Below are 19,250 nucleotides of genomic sequence, written 5' to 3'. Positions count from 1 at the left end.
ATGATTGTAGGTCCTACTGCTTTGTGTTTATTGCACTCAGCTTCCCTCCACAGGAGCTGCTTATGTAAAAATCCTACCCTGGTAATAAGGGAATCAGTAGTAATGCTTCTCCATCGTCTCTCTTTACGCAAGGTTTAACAAAAGGCCTTTATACCTTTTTATAAAAAAATCAATTTATAAATATTTATATTTACATTCTGCATGTTTATTTATATTCTATATATTTGTTTATGTTCTGTAAATAGAATATACTTTAACTGTGCTTAAAGAGTGAGAAAAGTGATTCCTAACACAGAAGATTTTGAAGGAGTTAACCTGAGGACTACGTGTTTGGACATCACACATAGGAACAGGTTCATTGAACAACATTTCCAGCACAGATGCGTAGTTCATTGCTAGCCTTAAAAGAGATAACAGTGGTCATATAAGACATTTTTTAAATTTTTATTTTTTACTCTGAACACTGTTAAATGTTAAATTTAAGTAGCAGAAGGCTTGTTTGTAACAATAACTTTTTAAAATCTAATTTTATTTATTTTGCTTTATTTCAAACTTTAGGCTTACTTTACTGCTCTTCTTGCCAGTTGTGTTGTTTCTGTGCATCCAAGTTCCATCACCATCAAACCTGTACGTTGTTTTTATGTGCGTCTTTTGCCATGGTACAGGTGGGAAATAAGTCTAGGGACCAAAAAACAAATAGGATAATGAAACTGAAAATCTAAAGACACTCTAGCCTTCAACTTCAATTTTGTCAAGAGAGAGTTTTCTAAAATGGAACATTTGCATACAGTACTGATTACCTATACACCTCCCCAGAATACCACAGACTATGATTCTTGGCCAACCCAAGCTGTCCGTGCAAGGCAGCCACCCAGGTCGCCAGATCCTGCTCAGGACACCAACCCTGCTCAGGTCCCCAGATGCCGCTCAGCCCCAAACGCAGCAGGAGCTGAAGACCCTTCGGCCCGAGCCAGACTTCTGGCAGGGCAGAGGGCGCTGCCACAGGGGTGGGCGTGGGCCCCGGCTGGCCGCCGGCCACGTCTCCGTCCTGCGCGGAAGCCTACCCCCGCGAGGACGGCGGGCTGCTGGCCTCCTCCACTGGGCGGGGAACCTCGCCGGGGCGGCGTGTGTGAGGGGAGAAGAGGGACGGGACAGGCCCGCCTCGGGGGGCCACCGCGGCAGCCCCGCCGATCGCCGCCTCGCTGAAGACTTTCTCCTCAGCGGCCGGCGGCCTTTCCCGCCCCCGCCCCGCCGAGCCAGGCCCAGCCGGGCCAAAAGGGCTCCCCGCGGGCAGGCGAGGCTGGGGCCGAGGCCGCACCATTCCCCCTCCCCGCGCCGCCGCGATGGACTCCGGCAGTGAGACCTACGAGCTGAACGGGCAGGCGGAGGGCGCGCAGCCGGCGGCCGTCCCGCGGGTAGGGCCTGGGCGCTTCCCGCCGGCCGGGGCGGGCGCAGGGGGGGAGCGGGCTCGGCTGGCGCAGCGCCCGGGTATGGCGGGCGGGAGAGGGGCGGGGGTCCGGCGAAGCCCGCGGGGACGCGGGCCGGCGGAGCGGCGGGTCTGACAGCGGCGGCGAGGCGGGCATGGGGGGCCCGGGGCGACCGTAGCCCGGCCGTCTGCGGGGCAGGGGCGGGTGCCCTGCTGAGCCGGGTCGGGAAGAACCTCCGCGAAGGGGATGCTGTGCTGGGTGCTGCCGCAGTCCTATATTTTTTTTACACGTCTTCCGTTAATTCAGTACTTTTTTCGTAGGGATGCCACTGCAAGCGTCCCATTTTGTCTCGCTTCAAAGATAGAAAAGTGCCAACGAAGGGCTGAAAAGAAAGTCCTTTTTAAGCCTCGGCACGATGGCCCCTTAGATCCTGTACTCTGACAGCCCAAAGGTCTCCCCATCCAGCAATCTGTGCTCGGAGCACACCGGCACCACCCTGAACCTGGGAGGGTTTTTCCACCCAGATGACTTGGGAGAGGATGGAACAGTTACTCAGGAATAAGGACACAGGAGAAAAGTGAGCACAAAAGTAGGAGGAATTACTTTACAGGGTTGGGCCTGTGTGGCTCTTTTTCCATAGAGTAATTCAAATAAAAACAAGTTGAGAAATACCTAGCTTTTTACTACTTCATGTAGTCAAAACTTGACCAGAGATCTTCATGGGAAGGCATTTCATCACATATTCTGTTTATACATAAGGGATGTTTGCCAAGCATGCCACTTATCTGAAAAGCCAGGCTGGTAAAATAACATCTTTTATATTGTTTTGTAAAGGACTAAACTCTAAAAAGCAGCTCTTATTCCAACCTAAGGCTCTGCCACGTAGAAACAGTTGTTCTAAACCACCTTTTATGTCACTGGTAAAACTTGCTCGTTACAGACAGACTGGGGTGATTGTGTAGCATATGTGTCCTTCTTCCCTCCCTTCCCGACAAACCCTTTTATTCATGAATATCATACTAAGAAAAGAAAACATCAGATTTTAATAAATCCTGGAAAGTGCCTGAAGAGAATCAAGGCTGGAATACACGAGTCAAACTGGTGTCCTGAAGGAGTTTCCTTTAATCCGCTGACTTCCCAGCAATTTTCTTTTTTATTAACATAGAGTTGTGATTGCATCACAAGTACTAGTCATGAGGATTATTTTTTTTTAACTTTGTGTGCTCCAAGAATTTTTCTGCAAATTTCCTGATTTACTTCATCTTCAGTTGCAAGCAATCATCATTTTGTTACGTGTCCCATAGAAACTGCAAGTTCTGTGTGAGTGCCCTATAAAGAATAAGTAGCAAGACATATTGTTATATTGTGTTATATGTACACAGTAGCACTTCGGAGAACTCTAGAGACACTTTTTCATTTTCTCACCAAAAGAAAGAAAGAAGTATATGCAAGGTAAAACAGATGGAGACAGGTTTCTTAAAAACCAATCTGTGAATAGGAGATAGCTTAAAAGATCTGACCAAGTTCACAATTTACACAAACAAAAGAATGCCTTCAACTCAGCAGCCAACTAAACCTTGAGAGACCACAACCATGCAGGTGCCTAAATCTTAAGTATTGGAGTCAAAAGTGTGTTAAGCATCTGCTTTTAGGAAGGCTTGCAGGCATTGCAACTTGGACCACCCTGGTTTGCTGTCCTGGTTTTGGCTGGGATGGAGTTAATTTTCTTCATAGTAGCTAGTATGGAGCTGTGGTTTGGATTTGTGCTAAAAACAGTGTTGATTATGTGGAGATGTTTTTGTTGTTGCTAAGTTGTTTAAGATGTTTAAGTTGTTGCTTAATTCAAAGCACATGAATGAAAAAAAGACTAGTTAAGCCCACTGTAATTATGAATGAGTGGTCACACTCATTTTGTTGTGGTTTAATGTGATTTTTTTAAACTCCAGTATTAATTTGGATAAATTTCTTTAGCAGCTGCCAAGCTTTTAGAAGCAAGAAATTCCTTGCTTCTAATACTGGGTTGGCCTGCCACACCTGTCGTAGTTAACCAACAACAGTTACTTGGGAGGACAAATGCCATAACTCTGAACGTCTTCCCCTTCCTTCTTCTTCCCCCAGCTTTATATGCTAAGCATGATGTCATATAGTGTGGGATATCCCTTGGGTCAGCTGGGGTCAGCTGTCCTGGCTGTGTCCCCTCCCAGCTTCTTGTGCACCCAGCAGAGCTGGGAAGCTGAAGAAGTCCTTGACTAATGTGGATACTACTTAGCAACAACTAAAACATCTCCACGCTATCAGTACTGGTTTTAGCACAAATCCAAACCACAGCCCCATACTAGCTACTATGACGAAAATTAACTCCATCCCAGATGAAACCAGGACAACACCTCACTGACTAATGTGAATAATTACACTTGGCAGAAGTGTCTGGCCGCATCTGCAAAGGATCTGTTCATACAAATACGGGTAGTAACTGTTTTTTCATCTTGCCCTATTTGCTTTCCTTGTTCATGGTCCATATTGAAATAGCCTGGATTCACTACATTGTAAAATCTAGTCTAATGTTTCCAAGATAACAGGAAATTCTAGTTGAAAGTGTTAAACAAGAACTATGAAAAAGGTGCACAAGAACTGAACAGTCAAAAAGAACATCTCTGGAATATCTGGATTCTATTATAGTCATGTTATTACTAAAAATGTATTCAAGATTGTATGTTAATTCATAAGTAATTTTGGGACATGGAAGTTTCTTGATATCATGCTGCAAGTAACAAACTTCAGATCTGTAGGCACTTGAAATTATTTTACTGCATATAGAATGAAATGGCATGTTCTAAAGCATTACTTATATCAGATTGAATTTGGGGTATTTGATATACTCAAAATATTTAAACTGTTGGTGATAAGTTTTTGTTTTCTTGTTTTTTAAGTAGCTAGAATAAACAAACAGTGCTTTAGCACACAAAATAAGCCAAAATAAGTCCAGTTGTAAGAAACAGTGGTATAAGACCAAATCACTGGAATAAGCAGTAATAATGCAAGACAGAAAATGAAATCATACAGGAGAAAGCTTCTATTTAAATAACTGTATGAAAAAGTTTATTACTTCTTTTCATAAACTCAGTCATCAGGTGTGCTGATTATTTTTAAGTCATTTAATAAGTAAAAATTTTCTAACTTGGTCCTGGAACCAGGGTAGCTTTAGGAAAACTTTGCTCTGCCCTGCGCTAATGTGACTGTACTTTTCCCTTTTTTTATACTAACTTTTTAGCTCTCAGGAATCAGCCTGGTTACCATTTTTTTTCTTAAGGTAGTCATATTGGCATTTTCTGTCTGTCTGTAAAGAAAGTGGCTCTTCTTAAGTATAGGCTTTTAAGGATGCTAGAGAATTGATGCCATCTATGAAATACAAACACAGGCTGAGTTTTCCCCCCCTTTTTTTTAATTGCATGCAACCATACTGTCTCAAGAAGTGATTGCAGAAGTCTCACAAACCTAGTTAGTGTTACGCCACGTTGGTACTTGGATAGACAGATTCCCAACACCCCACCCCCCCACCCCCACCCCATGCAATAAAATTCTTACAGGAAATGTAACTTATGATGTAGGGTTTTTTCTCTCTGAGTCAGTGCTAAGCTGAACAAGTGATCTAATGTTTTACTGCGGAAAAAGAAATAATATCTTCTGGTATAGCTTAAAATATTTATTTTCTTTGTATAATATTTTCCCTGTTATTTTAGATCAGCAAGATCTCTGAGGCAGAGAAGAAGTCTAGTTGCAGAGTGGCCACGTATGGCCCATTAAATTTTCTATATGCAGGTGATGGAGATGTGGACAGAAATTCCACATCTATCAGGATTATTAAACAATGGTATAAAGTTACTAGTTCAATTCTGTAACTGTAGGGGTGATCTTAGGAAAAAAATAAAAGTGAAGTTCTGAAATTGTGTTCTGTTTTAGTCCTGCAGGTACCATGTCCTTACAGCATAGTAAGTGTTGTTTGGTGCTGCGGGCTGCATGTGTTGCTACATGCTTGGAATCTCCCTGAAAAAATAAAGCCACATAACAAAGTTCCCATATAATTTGTGTTGTACATGACTGTCATTATCCTGAGGTTAAGGCAGCAGCTGTTCTTTCATTGCCTGTCTATATACTGCTCTGTAACACATAGTCTGATCTTAAAAATTGCTGCCACAGTACTGACTGCATTTGTTTCAATACTTTCAGCAGTTGCCTTCAACTTGCTTCCAGAAGGCAAGGCTAATTTGCATTTTTTTTTCTGTTTTATCATTTATGGTTTTCCAGCATGAGTCATGTGGTTCCATTCCTCAACCAGGAGATGAGAAATGATTGTTTCTGGGACTTTCATGTTTACAGGTTCTTCTTCCTGGCAGAAGGCAAGATCACAGGCTTGTGAGAAAAAGCCCTGTACAGTAGAACCAGTATTTCGGTTCTCCATATGCCTAGTTCCAATTCTGAACTGGTGTGCTTTTAGGAGTGGTAGCCGAAAGCCTCTTAACAGAGTAAAATGCTATTTTTTTGGAAATAGCTGAGTTGTCATTCCAGGAATGGGAAGTTATGCCTTAGTATGCCATAGCAGCACCCTACTTGGAAAAGTCTTTTCCATGTATTGGAGTTCAGAAGTGACTCAAAACCTGTGCTTCCACCACAGTTCAAAAGCCATAGCCTGCTATTTCCACCTGCAAGTTGACCACACAGAAAATCAGCAAACCTCAAGGTCCTAAAAGAACATTTCCCCAGGAAAAAGAAAAGATCATACTCTGTTGTTTCATATAGTCACAGATGTAAATGAAAGGAAGATGTACACCAGACTATTTACTCTTTTGTATAGTAAAAAAAGGAAAAGCCATGTCAAACATGATCACATTCCTACATTAAATGAAAACAAAGAAACCAGTCACCTTGTTTTAACTGCAATCCCCTCCATCAGGATTAAGAACTGAGTCACAGCTACCCGTGTAGAAAAACTGCAGTGTTACACACTGCAGCTTTGATGACCCAATAGATATTTGGTAGTCAGTATTTTTGGCAGGAAGGAGTTAATTAGCTACTATTTCCTATGTCTATAGGAAAAAACTTCCACTATTATGAACAGTGGCAAAATAGATCATATTACTTCCACAGTATACTGAGAAGGGTTTCTTTTAAGTTCATGCCCATAAATTGAATTCTGCTATTATAAATGTAGTCCGTTCACTGTCCCCTCTTTCACTGCTAGCGTTTGGTAGCCAAGAGCTAGATGTATGTGCTTAGCTTTTTACTGTACAATAAACAGTGAAAAATGTTCATCTGGATTTTTCTACTGAGTACTGCCAGCATATTTTCAATAACGAAATGAACATCCACACCTGGTTTAGTGTTTCTGGTGGATGGTATACTAGAATTACAGTGCTTTTATTGAAGCATCCAAATGCTATAGTGGTTTAATGGGGTGGGGGGTTGGGAAGAGGAGGCTCTTCTTGGGGAGAGAGAAGGTAAAAAGTGTGGGACAGATTCCCCAGCCAAATTGCATTTTTAGGTTGTAGCATATAGACAAAACCAAATAAGTACCGAGTTCTTCCTGAGTGAAGCCAGTAGCTGTCTCACACCCATTTTCTTCCTGGGAACTTGGTCTCAGTAAAGAAGCCATCTGCATGAAGCTATGATTACATGGCTTCCTTCTCTGCAGAAAAAGTCTACTGCTGCCCCATGACATTTTTCACTCCATAAAATATTTAAGCTGTGGTTGATGACAACATCTGGTGAAAACAGGTCAAGTGTGGTATTTGAATGCCCTACCTGGAAAAACTGGCAATGTGTTAGCTGTATGCATCAATATCTGCTCTGTTTAAAAGGATACTTTTAGGTTTGGACAGTGGCGAACCTGCCTTTGGAGTCAGAAATTTGATAGTTATTACTGCTGCTGAAGAGAGTAATTAGAAGGCGTCTTCTGCATTTGAACTAACCTTCAAAGTGAGACCTTTCCCGTGGTATTTTCTGGCAAGAGGGAACACATTTGTGCAGTAAAAAGGTCTCTAAAAAGCAGGTTTAAAGAAGTCAGCTAGAATAAGCTTAGTCTTAATATATTTGTGTATTATTTTTGAAAATAAAGTCTAGAAGTAAGAGCAGCGAGAATGAAATTCCTAACCTGTTCAGAGACTGCAGAAAAGAGTGTTACCTACTCTTTCTTCATCACGGAGTTAGGCATCTAAGTCTAACCTAGTTACCCTAAGCTGCATCTAATCCGTAGTGAAATAGACACCTCTGGGAGACCAGCTGTCAAATTTAAAGTTAGGTCACATCGTCATCAGGGAACACTCCTTTTACTCTTCCTGCCAGGTTAACTAGCTCTAGTTTTGTCCTGCAATTGGTTTTTATTTTCCTGTTTGTTTGCAGGAGAGTTTAAAAAAACCCAAAACAATCAAGACCTGCTGATACAAAAATGGACAAAAAAAGCCCTTGCAATTGGGCAGGGCTTGGCAACCACAGATAATAGGGTATATAAGTGGATGAACAGTTCACTGTATATGGATAGGCGTGGACAGTGGCATGGAGGAGTGAGAAGCAGCAGGGAAGGAGGTCAAGCAAAGCTCATACAGTGGCCCACTTCCACATAAATCCTCAAAATAAGACTCATGAGTAATTAAGGAACTATGTAGATGTGTGATGACAGAGGGTGAATTTAATAAATATTTGTATTTTTAAGTACGCCTTTAGGAGTAAATTACAGTCTGTTGTTTGCTTGATCATTTTACAGTGGTTTTTCCCTCTCAACATTTCAGCTTTTTCAATCTTTCATTTTCCCAGGGCAGAAACATACTGACTGTTTGGACTGATCCTACAAGCTGGAAAAAGTGTATCTGCCAAAGTGCAGTTCAGACACTATTTACTGCTCTCTTGTCAGATGGAGGACAGTGGTAACAGTGAAAAAGGTGCACTGATAGTCTCAGTGCTGCTATTACTCTGTCAGTATGAGTAGAGAAACCAGTTGATGGGCCAAGTGATCTCTTGCTTATTACACCAATTAAAAGAGATGTCAATAATTCTTTTCCTCTCTCCCAATTTTAGCACAGAACATCACAGTGGTTTCAAAGAAATGGAACCATGAATATAAACCACTATGCAAATAAGAAGAGTGCTGCAGAGAGCATGCTGGACATTGCCCTGCTGATGGCCAATGCATCCCAGCTGAAAGCTGTGATGGAGCAAGGACCTTCTTTTTCCTTCTATATCCCACTTATTGTTCTTATCAGCCTGTCGCTCACACTGCAAGTTATGGTGGGAGTGCTCCTGATATTCCTTGGTATGTAGCAACAGCAAGAACCATTGATGTGTATTTTTCTTACAGGATGCAACCTATAAGATGGTATATAAGATGGTATATAGACTCCCCATAAGATGGTATATAGACTGTCGCTCACACTGCAAGTTATGGTGGGAGTGCTCCTGATATTCCTTGGTATGTAGCAACAGCAAGAACCATTGATGTGTATTTTTCTTACAGGATGCAACCTATAAGATGGTATATAAGATGGTATATAGACTCCCCATTTATTTTTAAAAAGCTGTTATATTTGAAAGTCTTTACCTCAGAATTGATTAAAGTTTTCTCTTAAGACCATAGATAATGTCGCAACAAAAGGAGTAAGGGGAGGTTTATGTGGAATCTTCAATTTTGATCAACTTCCTCATACTCATTTGCCTAGAGTATGAATTTTTTTTCTTTTCAGAAGGCCTGAGGAGGAAGGAAAATTATGAAATACTGTAAAAGAAACATTAATAGGCCAGATAGGGTCATGCAACCTTCCCAGTTTCATAATACTCTTTCTGGTAAGACCTGTTAACTTAATCTTAGGACTGAAATATATTTGTTCCGTATCAGTCATATCATAAGTAATATTATAAGAATATATTGTGAATGTAGAACTCCGAAACAGAAGTGAAAGCTGAAATGTCCATCTTCATGTTGGTGTGGCATACTGTCCTTAGTTTGTTTGTGTTTCTGCAGTCAAATCAAAGGTTTGATAGCAAAGTCTTGACAATAATGAAGAAAACCCCTTAGTTTTAAATTTAGGAAATTATTCAAAGCATCCTAAATCTCTAGGTGGGGAAAGGTAGAAATGTAGTTGTTATTGCTAAGTGTCAGACCTGTGTTAAACTGAAATTAAAGTTAAAAAAAAGATAGGCTACTTGGAAGATTTCACCGTAAGAACGTACCTCATCTATTATCCACATACTATGACTTCAGTCAAAAAGTTTGAAATGATATGAACACACATTCCGATTCACTTCCTGGGACTACAAATAGATTGTCTTGAATTATGCTTATCACTTGGGAAACCTTTTCTACATTCTACAGAAGAAATGTGATGCAATACCTTTAACTAGAAATAACTTCAAAGAGAATGAGTTCAAATAAGAGTTGTGTTAGTGCATGCTTTGAACACATTTAATGAGACAGCTGTAGAATTAGTTCCCTGCTCCCTGCCTCCCCCCTCTCCCCTTTCTGTCTTATTTGTTGAATTACAGATCTTTGTATTCCTAGAAGTTCAATGCAGCATTTTTGCTGTTCTCAAAAATAAGAGGTTCCACTATTCAGTATTAATAGGTACAATGCTGTGAGGCACAATAACCAGTGCTTGTCACTAAAATTTTAGGTATTTTAAGTTAGTATTGCTAGATTAGTAGTACATACGTCCTATACCCTCCACCTTATTCTGTAAGGCAGAATGTTGATATAACTAGCTATAGAACCAGGCTCATTTCTAAAACAATGTCATTACTAAGTGAGCATGAATTGCCCAAAAAAAAGCCCACTAAAACCCTGCAGGGAGTGGAGAGACAGCACTCTTCTGGAAATCTCTTTTGATCTTAAACAAGTCTTCAATACTTCTCGTTGCTATCTTAACCTACTGTGATATTTTCCACCATGCTTTTGCAAGGCAAACTGCAAAAAGAATCCAGCATCACTTTCTAAAGTTGCCAAAAACCTGTGACATTTATTAGCAGCACCCAAAACACTAGACCATAACTTTGGAGAGTCAGTCAGGGATACCTGTGGAAATCAGAGGAAATGTTTTGATTTTAGCATCAGTTGAACCCCATTATTCACTGAAATAAATGATGCCTTCACTGGTAGGAAACAGCTATGGATCACTTCTTTTGCTAGTGACATATGATCATTTATACTCGTAACTTTTTTCCAAATCTTTTGCTTTAGATTAATGGGTACTGTATGACAGATCTTAAGTCTACTGTAAATGAAAAGCCTTGAAGGTGATAGCCAGAGTTCACACATGGCATTTACTAAGTTACAGGTGCCACCTTTGGCAACTGTGTTAGTCTTTCAATGTTCCATTTTTTAGCACTACTGAAAAAACAACTTCCTGTTCAAGGAGGAAGTTCCTAGGAAACCAGGATACATAAGGCTTGTGATACTGATACGCAGCTGGTGTAACTTTTTTTCTTTCTTACAAAAGAGACAGAATACAGCTGTGTCTGCATTTGGTAGAGTTGGTACAAGAGCAAAATCCAGGTCCTGCCTCAGAGGAGATTCCAGAAAGGGACTGGAGAAAGCAACCTGATGATACTGTGGGGTGTGGGAAGAAATAAATGGAAAAATCAGCAGAACACATATGTTTCTTGCTTCAAGGCATCTCCCTGTTGGTTGTTTCAGTTAGCAGGCTTTGAGGCTGTGAACAAGTTCTCTGCTTTTTGTTGGGCAAGAATTTCTTCCCATTTCAGTATATGCTGAGACATTGCTTTTTAATGCTTGTTTGTGCCAGACATTGCTAAAGTGGCTTCCATCTTTGCAATTTTTATCTTCGTCACACTGAGAGTAAAGAGAGTACCCAGCAGCCCCAACTCCCACGCTGGGCTGAGGTAGAGTTCACAGACCAATTAGCAAATAGTGAGATTCACCAGGAGTTCAGCCTGTGCTCTGCAGTCAGCCATGGCTGCAGGTTTGGCATACAGAGGGTGACAAAGCCCTTGGCTTATAGTGGTATGCTGTTGGAGTGATGCTATCATGCTGAGGTCAAAAGTACTGAAGACAGGAAATAGGATATGAAGTCCTATTTCAGGAAATAGAATATGAAGGCACAAAGATACAGGCATCATAGCAAGGACTGCAGCTACACTGCTTTGAAATCTTCCTCTGTTTAACAGCTATACCCTTGCTTTCTAAAGACGGAATCAGTGCAAAAGCAGGGAGTACAGCTGGGGAAGGGCCCCAGTACAAAAGAAAATCCATCGCTGATAAAGAGATTGGGCTGTCTGCTTTTTAACGGTAGGAAATTTAACTTCATTCCATCCTATCAGGGCTTCAAGCTTCATGTATTCAAGACTGAAATAATTTTTAAATGCTTAAAGTCTGCAATAAAACTAGGTTTCAAGAAGTCAGAAGATTTCTAGTAATGTTTGGGTACCCATTGCTTCCCATGTGCATCCACAAAGATCAGATGCTAATTACTGGAATTTAATGGACTCCTTGTGGTTAAAGATCTTCTCAGCACTTTCACTGGCACTGCAGAATTTTACTTCCCTTTTAAGTATGACTGATGCAAATAGCTTAGTGTAAGAAAAATTCTTGAACTACATGAGTAGTGAAGATTTCTGTTCTGGATTTTGAAATATACATCTAATTAAAACTTGGTTTTCCTTTCTCTTTGAAGTAAAATATGACCTTAACAACCCTGCCAGACATGGAAAGCTGGATTTCCTCAACAACCTTGCAACTGGACTAGTATTCATTATAGTAGTTGTGAATATTTTTATCACTGCCTTTGGAGTACAGAAGCCAGTTGCTGGGTCAGCATCAGGATAGTAAATACAAGGTGAGTGTGGTCTTTATGCATCCTAAGGTAGCAGGGCATAGCATACAAGAATGCAGTACATACCAGGGCATAGCTTTAAAAATAGGCATGAGCTTATCGGTACAGTTCTAGCCTTTGCAGATAAATGAGTTTACTTCAAACTATTGCAAAAGCAGAAGCTACTAGGAACTGCTAAGTTATTACAGTGTATTCGTGAATGTGGAGTTCAAAAGTTGACGGCAGCACTTTATTTTGTCAGAGGTCCCTTGCATGGGTCACGCACAGGAAGTGTGCTTAGCCACTCCTTTTCCTCATTGCTGACTAAGTCAAGGAGGAAAATAATATTGTTTTGCTTCCTCCAAACTCTTTCTCTTTTTAACAGAGGTTTGTAGTGCACTGCATCTAGGCTGTTATGAACACTGAAGACTTAATCTTTACCTAAGTAACTAGGGCTATTAAGTCCAACATATAATACTACACATCATTGGAGCCCTTCAATTCCTGTGCAAATAGTGTGGCTTTCTGTCTTTCCAAGCTGCAGGTTTTTTTTTTTTGTGGGAGACTCAGCCCGCAAAGAGGTACACTATTGCTTTACTTGATACATGCAGTCATTTAGAACAATATTGTTCACTCTACCTGGATTTTAAAATTTGTTATTTACTTATACGGAAGGATAAATATAGGAATTGTGGGAATCAAAATGGGTATCTTCTTAGCATCATAGCTATGATGAACAATCTGGGAGGAGATAACCCTAAATTGTAGGCTTGCAGCCCAAGAAGCACCATAGTCCAACATCTGCTTTTAAAATAGTATTGCTAAGTCTGTATGTGCCAACATTGCTCTGGCTCTTTATCTTCCAAATCTCCATTATGTTCAGAAGACCTGCTGAAGAAGGAATTACTTGACTTTCCTGGCAAGCTGTGGTACACTGGCTGTCTGTATAGACAGCCCATACCTTTAACATTATCGGTTTGAGTTAACTTCTAGATGAAGCCCTTTCTCCATGAAAAAGAAGATACAAGGCCTTTAGACCCCTAATCTGAAAATGAATGGCACAACAGAAATCTGTAACAAGAATTAAAACCAGACCAAAATATATCAGGACTCTAAACAGCATGGGGGGAAATCAGTGCAACAAATTACTAGGAAGATGAAGAATGAAAATCGTTTATTTCAGGGTGTGGGCAGAATCATCTGCTTTAACCAAAACCTGTGAAATTCTGGCAGTGAAGCAAGATAGTTCTACTGTATTTTCTGGCCATAGTCTCTACAAATAAACTAATAAATATTAAACTTTAGCAGAAACGAACACATAGATTATCTGAGATATTATCAGAATTATAGGTAGAACATCCATCCCAGCGGTATGTATTAAAACAATACTGAAACACTAACCACAAAACCGCACTGGCAAATCCAAGAGAACTGAATGAGGAATTATTGGAATTTTAGATGTCTTCACAGGAAGACTTGAACAATAGCCAGGAACAGAATCCCAGCCATGCCTCTTTTTGATACGGCAAAAGAACTTAAGAGGGAAGAGAGGAGAAGCAGTTTTTGCTTATCACACTGATGTGCACTAAGTAGAGAGGAAGATGAGTTGACAGTCCAATCCCAAGCCAGTAAATGCCTTAATATAATGTTATATTGAGAAGTCAGCTAATAGCCAGAAAGGTAGGTGTCACACACCTTGCCTTAACAGGATACTGGACAGGTGAGCTCACCCTCATTTCATCTGCTGTTTCTCTGCTAGTATCGTGTTCTCTAGTGAGGTACCTTACTAATTCTCCCCAGTACCAGTGCCAGATCTGCTCCCTTTTTGATCTTTCGCTGGCTTTTAGGAGATGCTGCTTCTGCAGTGTTACCGAAACATGACTGCTGTATTTCTGTACAGCAGAGCTCAATACTGAAGTGCTTTGAAGAACCCTGCTGCTGTTACAGAGTTTGCAGGACATCTGTTTTGTGTATCACAAGCTGATACAGCTCTGGGCAGCACTAGCGTGCCAGGCTGGCTTCTGAACTTCTTCAAGCACGTGAAGTGCACCCCCTTGCAAATTTCCCCCACCTGTCCATGGACTTGGTCTCCTTTCCCCTTCCTTCACACACATATGTGGCTAAGTCTTATGGAAACAGTGGTGGTTTTGTGCAGTGGCTTACTGCTTAGCTGGCACTGTCTGGGAAGAAAGGGCCCTTCACAGCATTTGGTTAGAGTTTCTCTTCTACTATTCCTTCTGCTCTCCATAAACTGTCAACCCAAAGGGTTTTGTGGCTTAATTATGACTAGGATTGCGGAATGTCTAGTTAGAAAGCTAGGTCTTAAATGAGAAATGAATTCACATGTAACTGGTCTGAGATCATTATGAGGGTGTGAAACACAGTTCTGTCTAGTGGATGGTACTAGCTCATACAGCTATATATCATATATCACATAAAGCTATGCACAGCCAGAGTATTTGTACACATACATAAACTTGGTTGGTATCTACTGCTGAAATTGGTTTAATAAACTTGCAGTGTCTCAATAAAGGAGAAACAGCAGCCTTTTTATGTAACCTTAGGTAGAGGCAAGACCAAGGATGTTTAAAGCAAGTTTACGTCTGTACAAAAACAGCAGCTGTGTGATCCTTCATGCTTCTTACACATGCAGTTTCTTAATAAAATGACCAAATGACTGCGGCCTGTGGTTTTTTTTTGCTCCACACTTGTTAAATGTGGAAGATCTTCATTGCTTTGGAACACTACATCTGTTGTTTGCTGTACATATTGCCCTTGCTAAAAACACCTGGTCATCTGAGTGAAACTTGAAAAATAAGTTGTCTTCACCCTGCTGCCGCAGTCTCCTCAAAGCCCTAAGAAGAGTGGGTGGCCACCATTTTCTGGCTTCACCTTCACTATTATGCACACTTTTCCAGAGAAAAAGTAATTCCTCCTTTAAGGCAAATTTGTCATTAACTGTAATTCCTGTGTCACTAACATCTCAATATCTTTGTTTGCTATTTCACAGATCTGAAGCATCCATTCTTCCATAGATGGCATTTGCACTTGAGCCAGTTACGCTTGGACACAGTGGGAAAAAACAATCTGAAGAAGCTGGACATACCGAGCAGCTTTCTCAAGTTTCCAACAACCAACACATTTTTGCACCTAAAATTTTCCAATGCGTTAATATTTAAACTGTTCAGCATCTAAGGAAAAGTTGATTTTGACCCAAGGACATGGTTTATCTGGAATATTGGCATTTCAATTTCTGTAGAAATGAATTGTTTTTCAGAGAAGTGGCATAAACTCATCAAACAAGATAATATCAACTGGTGGCACTTCACAGGACTTCCCGTTTTTCCATGCCTTTTCTTTTTGTGGCCCTTTGTCATTTCCAGCATGGTAAGAAATGGAAGGCCTTCAGTTCTGGCATGGTCGTTTATTTCACTCAGTTGGAACAAAACCTACTTACTCCATAGCACAGAAGTGGTCTTCCTTTACAGTGTGCAAAGAGCTGTGCCTTGTTTTCATTTTTTCCACTCTAGCTAAAGCAAAGATGAGATAAACAGAAAGAGTAGGCTATCTTTTGTCCAGTTTTACTCACAGGTTTTTTGTCCTGTTTCTTCATCTCTGGACCACACTTAGAAGTTCCTTCTCCTTTGTGCACAGACACAAATAACCTAATTGCTAATAGTTTCTTACTATTAACCTCTATACTCCATATTCTGTGCATTATATGTATTTCTGGAAACCCTGTTAGAAGCGCTGCCTTTTCTAGGCCCAACTAGAAAACTAGGGGATACAGGGTGAACTTCACCTGCTAAACTGAGCACCTGTCAGTGATTCAAGTAGCAAACTGAAAGAAGTTTATCCCTCTATAAATTACTTTTCCCTCTTCTCTTCCCAAGATGGATTGCTGCGGTTGTGTTACTCTCATAAGTTTATGGCTAAAAGCATCACTCATTTTTTAATTTTTATTTTTTAAATATATATAGAGATATAAATATCTTCTAGGTTCTTACCTGCTGGCTCAGGGACTGATACTTTTTTCTAAATACACTATTGTTAGTAATGGTGTAAGTTATAAACATTTCTACAACAAAGACCTTTCAGTCTTTTTATTTCCAGAGTATGATATCTACAATCAGAAAAATCAGTTTTCTAGAGTGTGCTTACTTGTAGATGCAGATTTGTACAAATACAAATCCATGCTGTTAATTTTTAAATGCTCTCGTGCACATATTAATAGAAGTTTGACTTCCATGTCTCTCATTTCATTTACAATTTTTATTGATGACATTTCTCTTTAGTTTTGTCTCAAGGCCATTAATGTACCATAAATTAATTTACGTTTCCTGTAAGCATTACTAAGAGAAAAAAAATCAGAAACTTTTGTGATTAGTAATAGAATAGACTTTTTAATTTATTTTTAATTAATCTTTTGTTGCTTCATTTCCAACTTAACATGTATTTAACCAGGATCTAGTAAGCAATGGCTCTAATTATGTGTGTTGTACTAGCTCAGAGCAGGTTCTGAAAGAGGTACTCAGTACTCAGGACAATTTTCTTTATTTATTTTTTACAAACCAGCAAACGGTTGAAGGACTATTCCTAGATATTTTTGCTGTCGCAGTTTTGATGCTGTAGTGTACTGAATTGACTGGCCAAATAGAAGTTCTGAAAACCTGAAAAACCTTTCTTTTGGAGAAAATAGGTGACTGTAGGCATGTTCCAAGCATGAAATTTATCTGTGGCTCAACATAGGGCAGTAATTTTGATAAGATTCTTGACTGTACCACCTTTGTTACCTTTCACCTTTGTACTCACTGGACTATTTGCCTGTCTGTGCATCTGATTCAGTCTGGAGAGGCTCTCTGGAGTCATCCACCTCTCTTCTGTATAGGAAACCTTGTACCTAGCTAGATGTCTGAAGTAGTTGCTTTGTGTTGTCCTAAATACATAACCCATCCAAAAGATAGTTACTTTTAACTTATGCATGAATATTAGACATTTTTCATTGCCTGATTTGCAACTTCCTAATTTTTTAAGCACGACATAAAAATAGGAAGAAATATGATCAACCTGATCTAGTTGAAGATGGTCCTGCTCATTGCAGGGGGATTGGACTAGGTGACCTCTACAGGTCCCTTCCAACCCAAACCATTCTATGATTCTATGTTTCTGGCACTTAGCTAATCCTCTCACTTTTTGCCTTGTCCTTACTACCCTGAAGGCAGATACAAACATCCACTCAGGCTCTACTGATATTTACTGTATTTATACATGGTGGTGATTTGGCCCAAGCAGTCAAAGGGCGTTGCAGTACAGACATACCAGGTCTTTCCCCATTTTATTCCCCTCAGTATTGGACCATAATTTTTCAGGTAACTCAAGCAAACAAGCTGTTATGGTAGGTTTCTTCTAAAAAAAATATAATAGCTGTTCTTACAGCATCTTTACTGCTAAACTGTTGTCCAACAGAAACTACCAACTATCCCATCTCCCAGTGGCTTGTAGAACTAACTGGATCCAGAGTGGTATGGTAAGGAACACTCACCAGACGATGACTTGTCAACTACAGATTCCCATGGACTTTGCGAGACGCAGGTTTTGGGACATACAGGAGGGAAAGGAAAAACGCTTCAAGCTTGAATGCATTGTTGGGCGCCAAGAGCTGGATGTGGAGATCTGCACTGTGCGGGTTGGTGTCTGTTCAAGTCTTCCAGAGCCAGGCTCAGAACAACAAGCCTCCCCTGCCCCCATGATCCCTTCTGCCTTCTGAGTTCCTGAAAGTGTGACTGAAGCATCACAACAGAAAATGATCTGAAAGCCATCCATCTGACTACAAGACTGTACTGGGCATCAGCAGTATCCAACGTGCAACTGGATGCCTTTTTTTAAATAAAAAGGATGCTAGTTTATTACCATGTCTTCTATTGCAATTAAGTAAGATTTGCAAAACCTCCTCAGACATGCAATCTGTGATTTAAGTCTCTGAAGCCTTCAGACATCATGTATCTTTTAGCAGACAAAAGCATCTGCAAGTTGGTTTCAAGTATAAATAATTTAATTGCATTATTATTATTCTTTTAAGTCAGGTGCTTGTTTAAAATCCTAGAGAATATCTCCTAGGGGCAGAAAACAAATGCATTGGTTTGAATGGTTCTTTGGTTTGCTGTGCTTCTCCAGAGTTCCTGGTTGCAGGCAAGCATTTACCTTAAAAAGAGGTCATCAATAATGAAGCGAGATGAATTTTTACAGGCTGTCTCGGGAACCGGTTCATGCCAGGTCATCCGTTTACTTCCATTTCATAAGCTGCTGAGCAGAGTAAGAATTACACATGCTGCTCTGGTCATTCTCGTTAGTCTCTTCAGCATCTAGGACTGCATGTGTTGAAATTTTCAGTGTAGCTGTACTTACTGAAGCAGGTGACAACAACTATATAAAAGGAACTGACTTTTAAGTATTTGTCTTCTAAACCAGGTCACTGCTGAAGCTTATTCTGCAGCTGAGTATTACATAAAATGGGCTGAAATAGAAAGCAGAGTCCTGGTTACTGTTTCCCCCTCAACTATCATTTGGAAGGTTTTGGTCACTCCTTTAATTTATTCTAACAAATGCTTTATCCTGTTTTCTGCCACGTCCTCCTGCAAGTCACACTGAGCCCTGCCAACCACGCTTTGATGTAGGTACTGGTTGACGGAGGGGGGGCACACTGCCATGTACCTGAGGTGCCAGTGCTCTACGCTCATCTCCTTGGTCAAGGGCACGGGCTTGTTACTACATGTTACCCTAGAAGCCTGGATGCTCTTTTATTGTTAACAGCTGGAAGAAACATGATCATCTTGATCAGTCAAATATTTACTAAAGAGTTATCAGAAATGAGTGACAGAATCCAAATGCTAAGCACTGCTTAGTTTCTAGCTTATCAAAGGCGTTGCCATTGTAAGTTTTATCTGATTCAGGAAATGCTGTGTGTGGTACCAATTCATGCACAATTTTACAGTTTGTTAAAAAAAAAACCATA

General features: G+C 40.4%; 1 protein-coding gene across 1 annotated transcript; it reads left to right on the top strand.

Annotated features, from left to right (window-relative positions):
• Nucleotides 1–1,023: 1,023 nt before the first annotated feature.
• Nucleotides 1,024–18,152, top strand: NINJ1 (ninjurin 1). Its single transcript, XM_075096646.1, has 4 exons — nucleotides 1,024–1,415; nucleotides 8,496–8,730; nucleotides 12,101–12,262; nucleotides 15,249–18,152. The coding sequence occupies exons 1-3, from the start codon at nucleotides 1,344–1,346 to the stop codon at nucleotides 12,250–12,252; spliced, it is 459 nt and encodes a 152-aa protein (XP_074952747.1). The 5' UTR covers nucleotides 1,024–1,343; the 3' UTR covers nucleotides 12,253–12,262; nucleotides 15,249–18,152.
• Nucleotides 18,153–19,250: the final 1,098 nt, after the last annotated feature.

Source organism: Phalacrocorax aristotelis, chromosome 6, assembly GCF_949628215.1.
Source record: "Phalacrocorax aristotelis chromosome 6, bGulAri2.1, whole genome shotgun sequence".
Taxonomy (NCBI): Eukaryota; Metazoa; Chordata; class Aves; order Suliformes; family Phalacrocoracidae; genus Phalacrocorax; species Phalacrocorax aristotelis.
The sequence above is the reverse complement of the archived record's forward strand: the minus strand, read 5'-3'. Positions and strand labels throughout refer to the sequence as shown.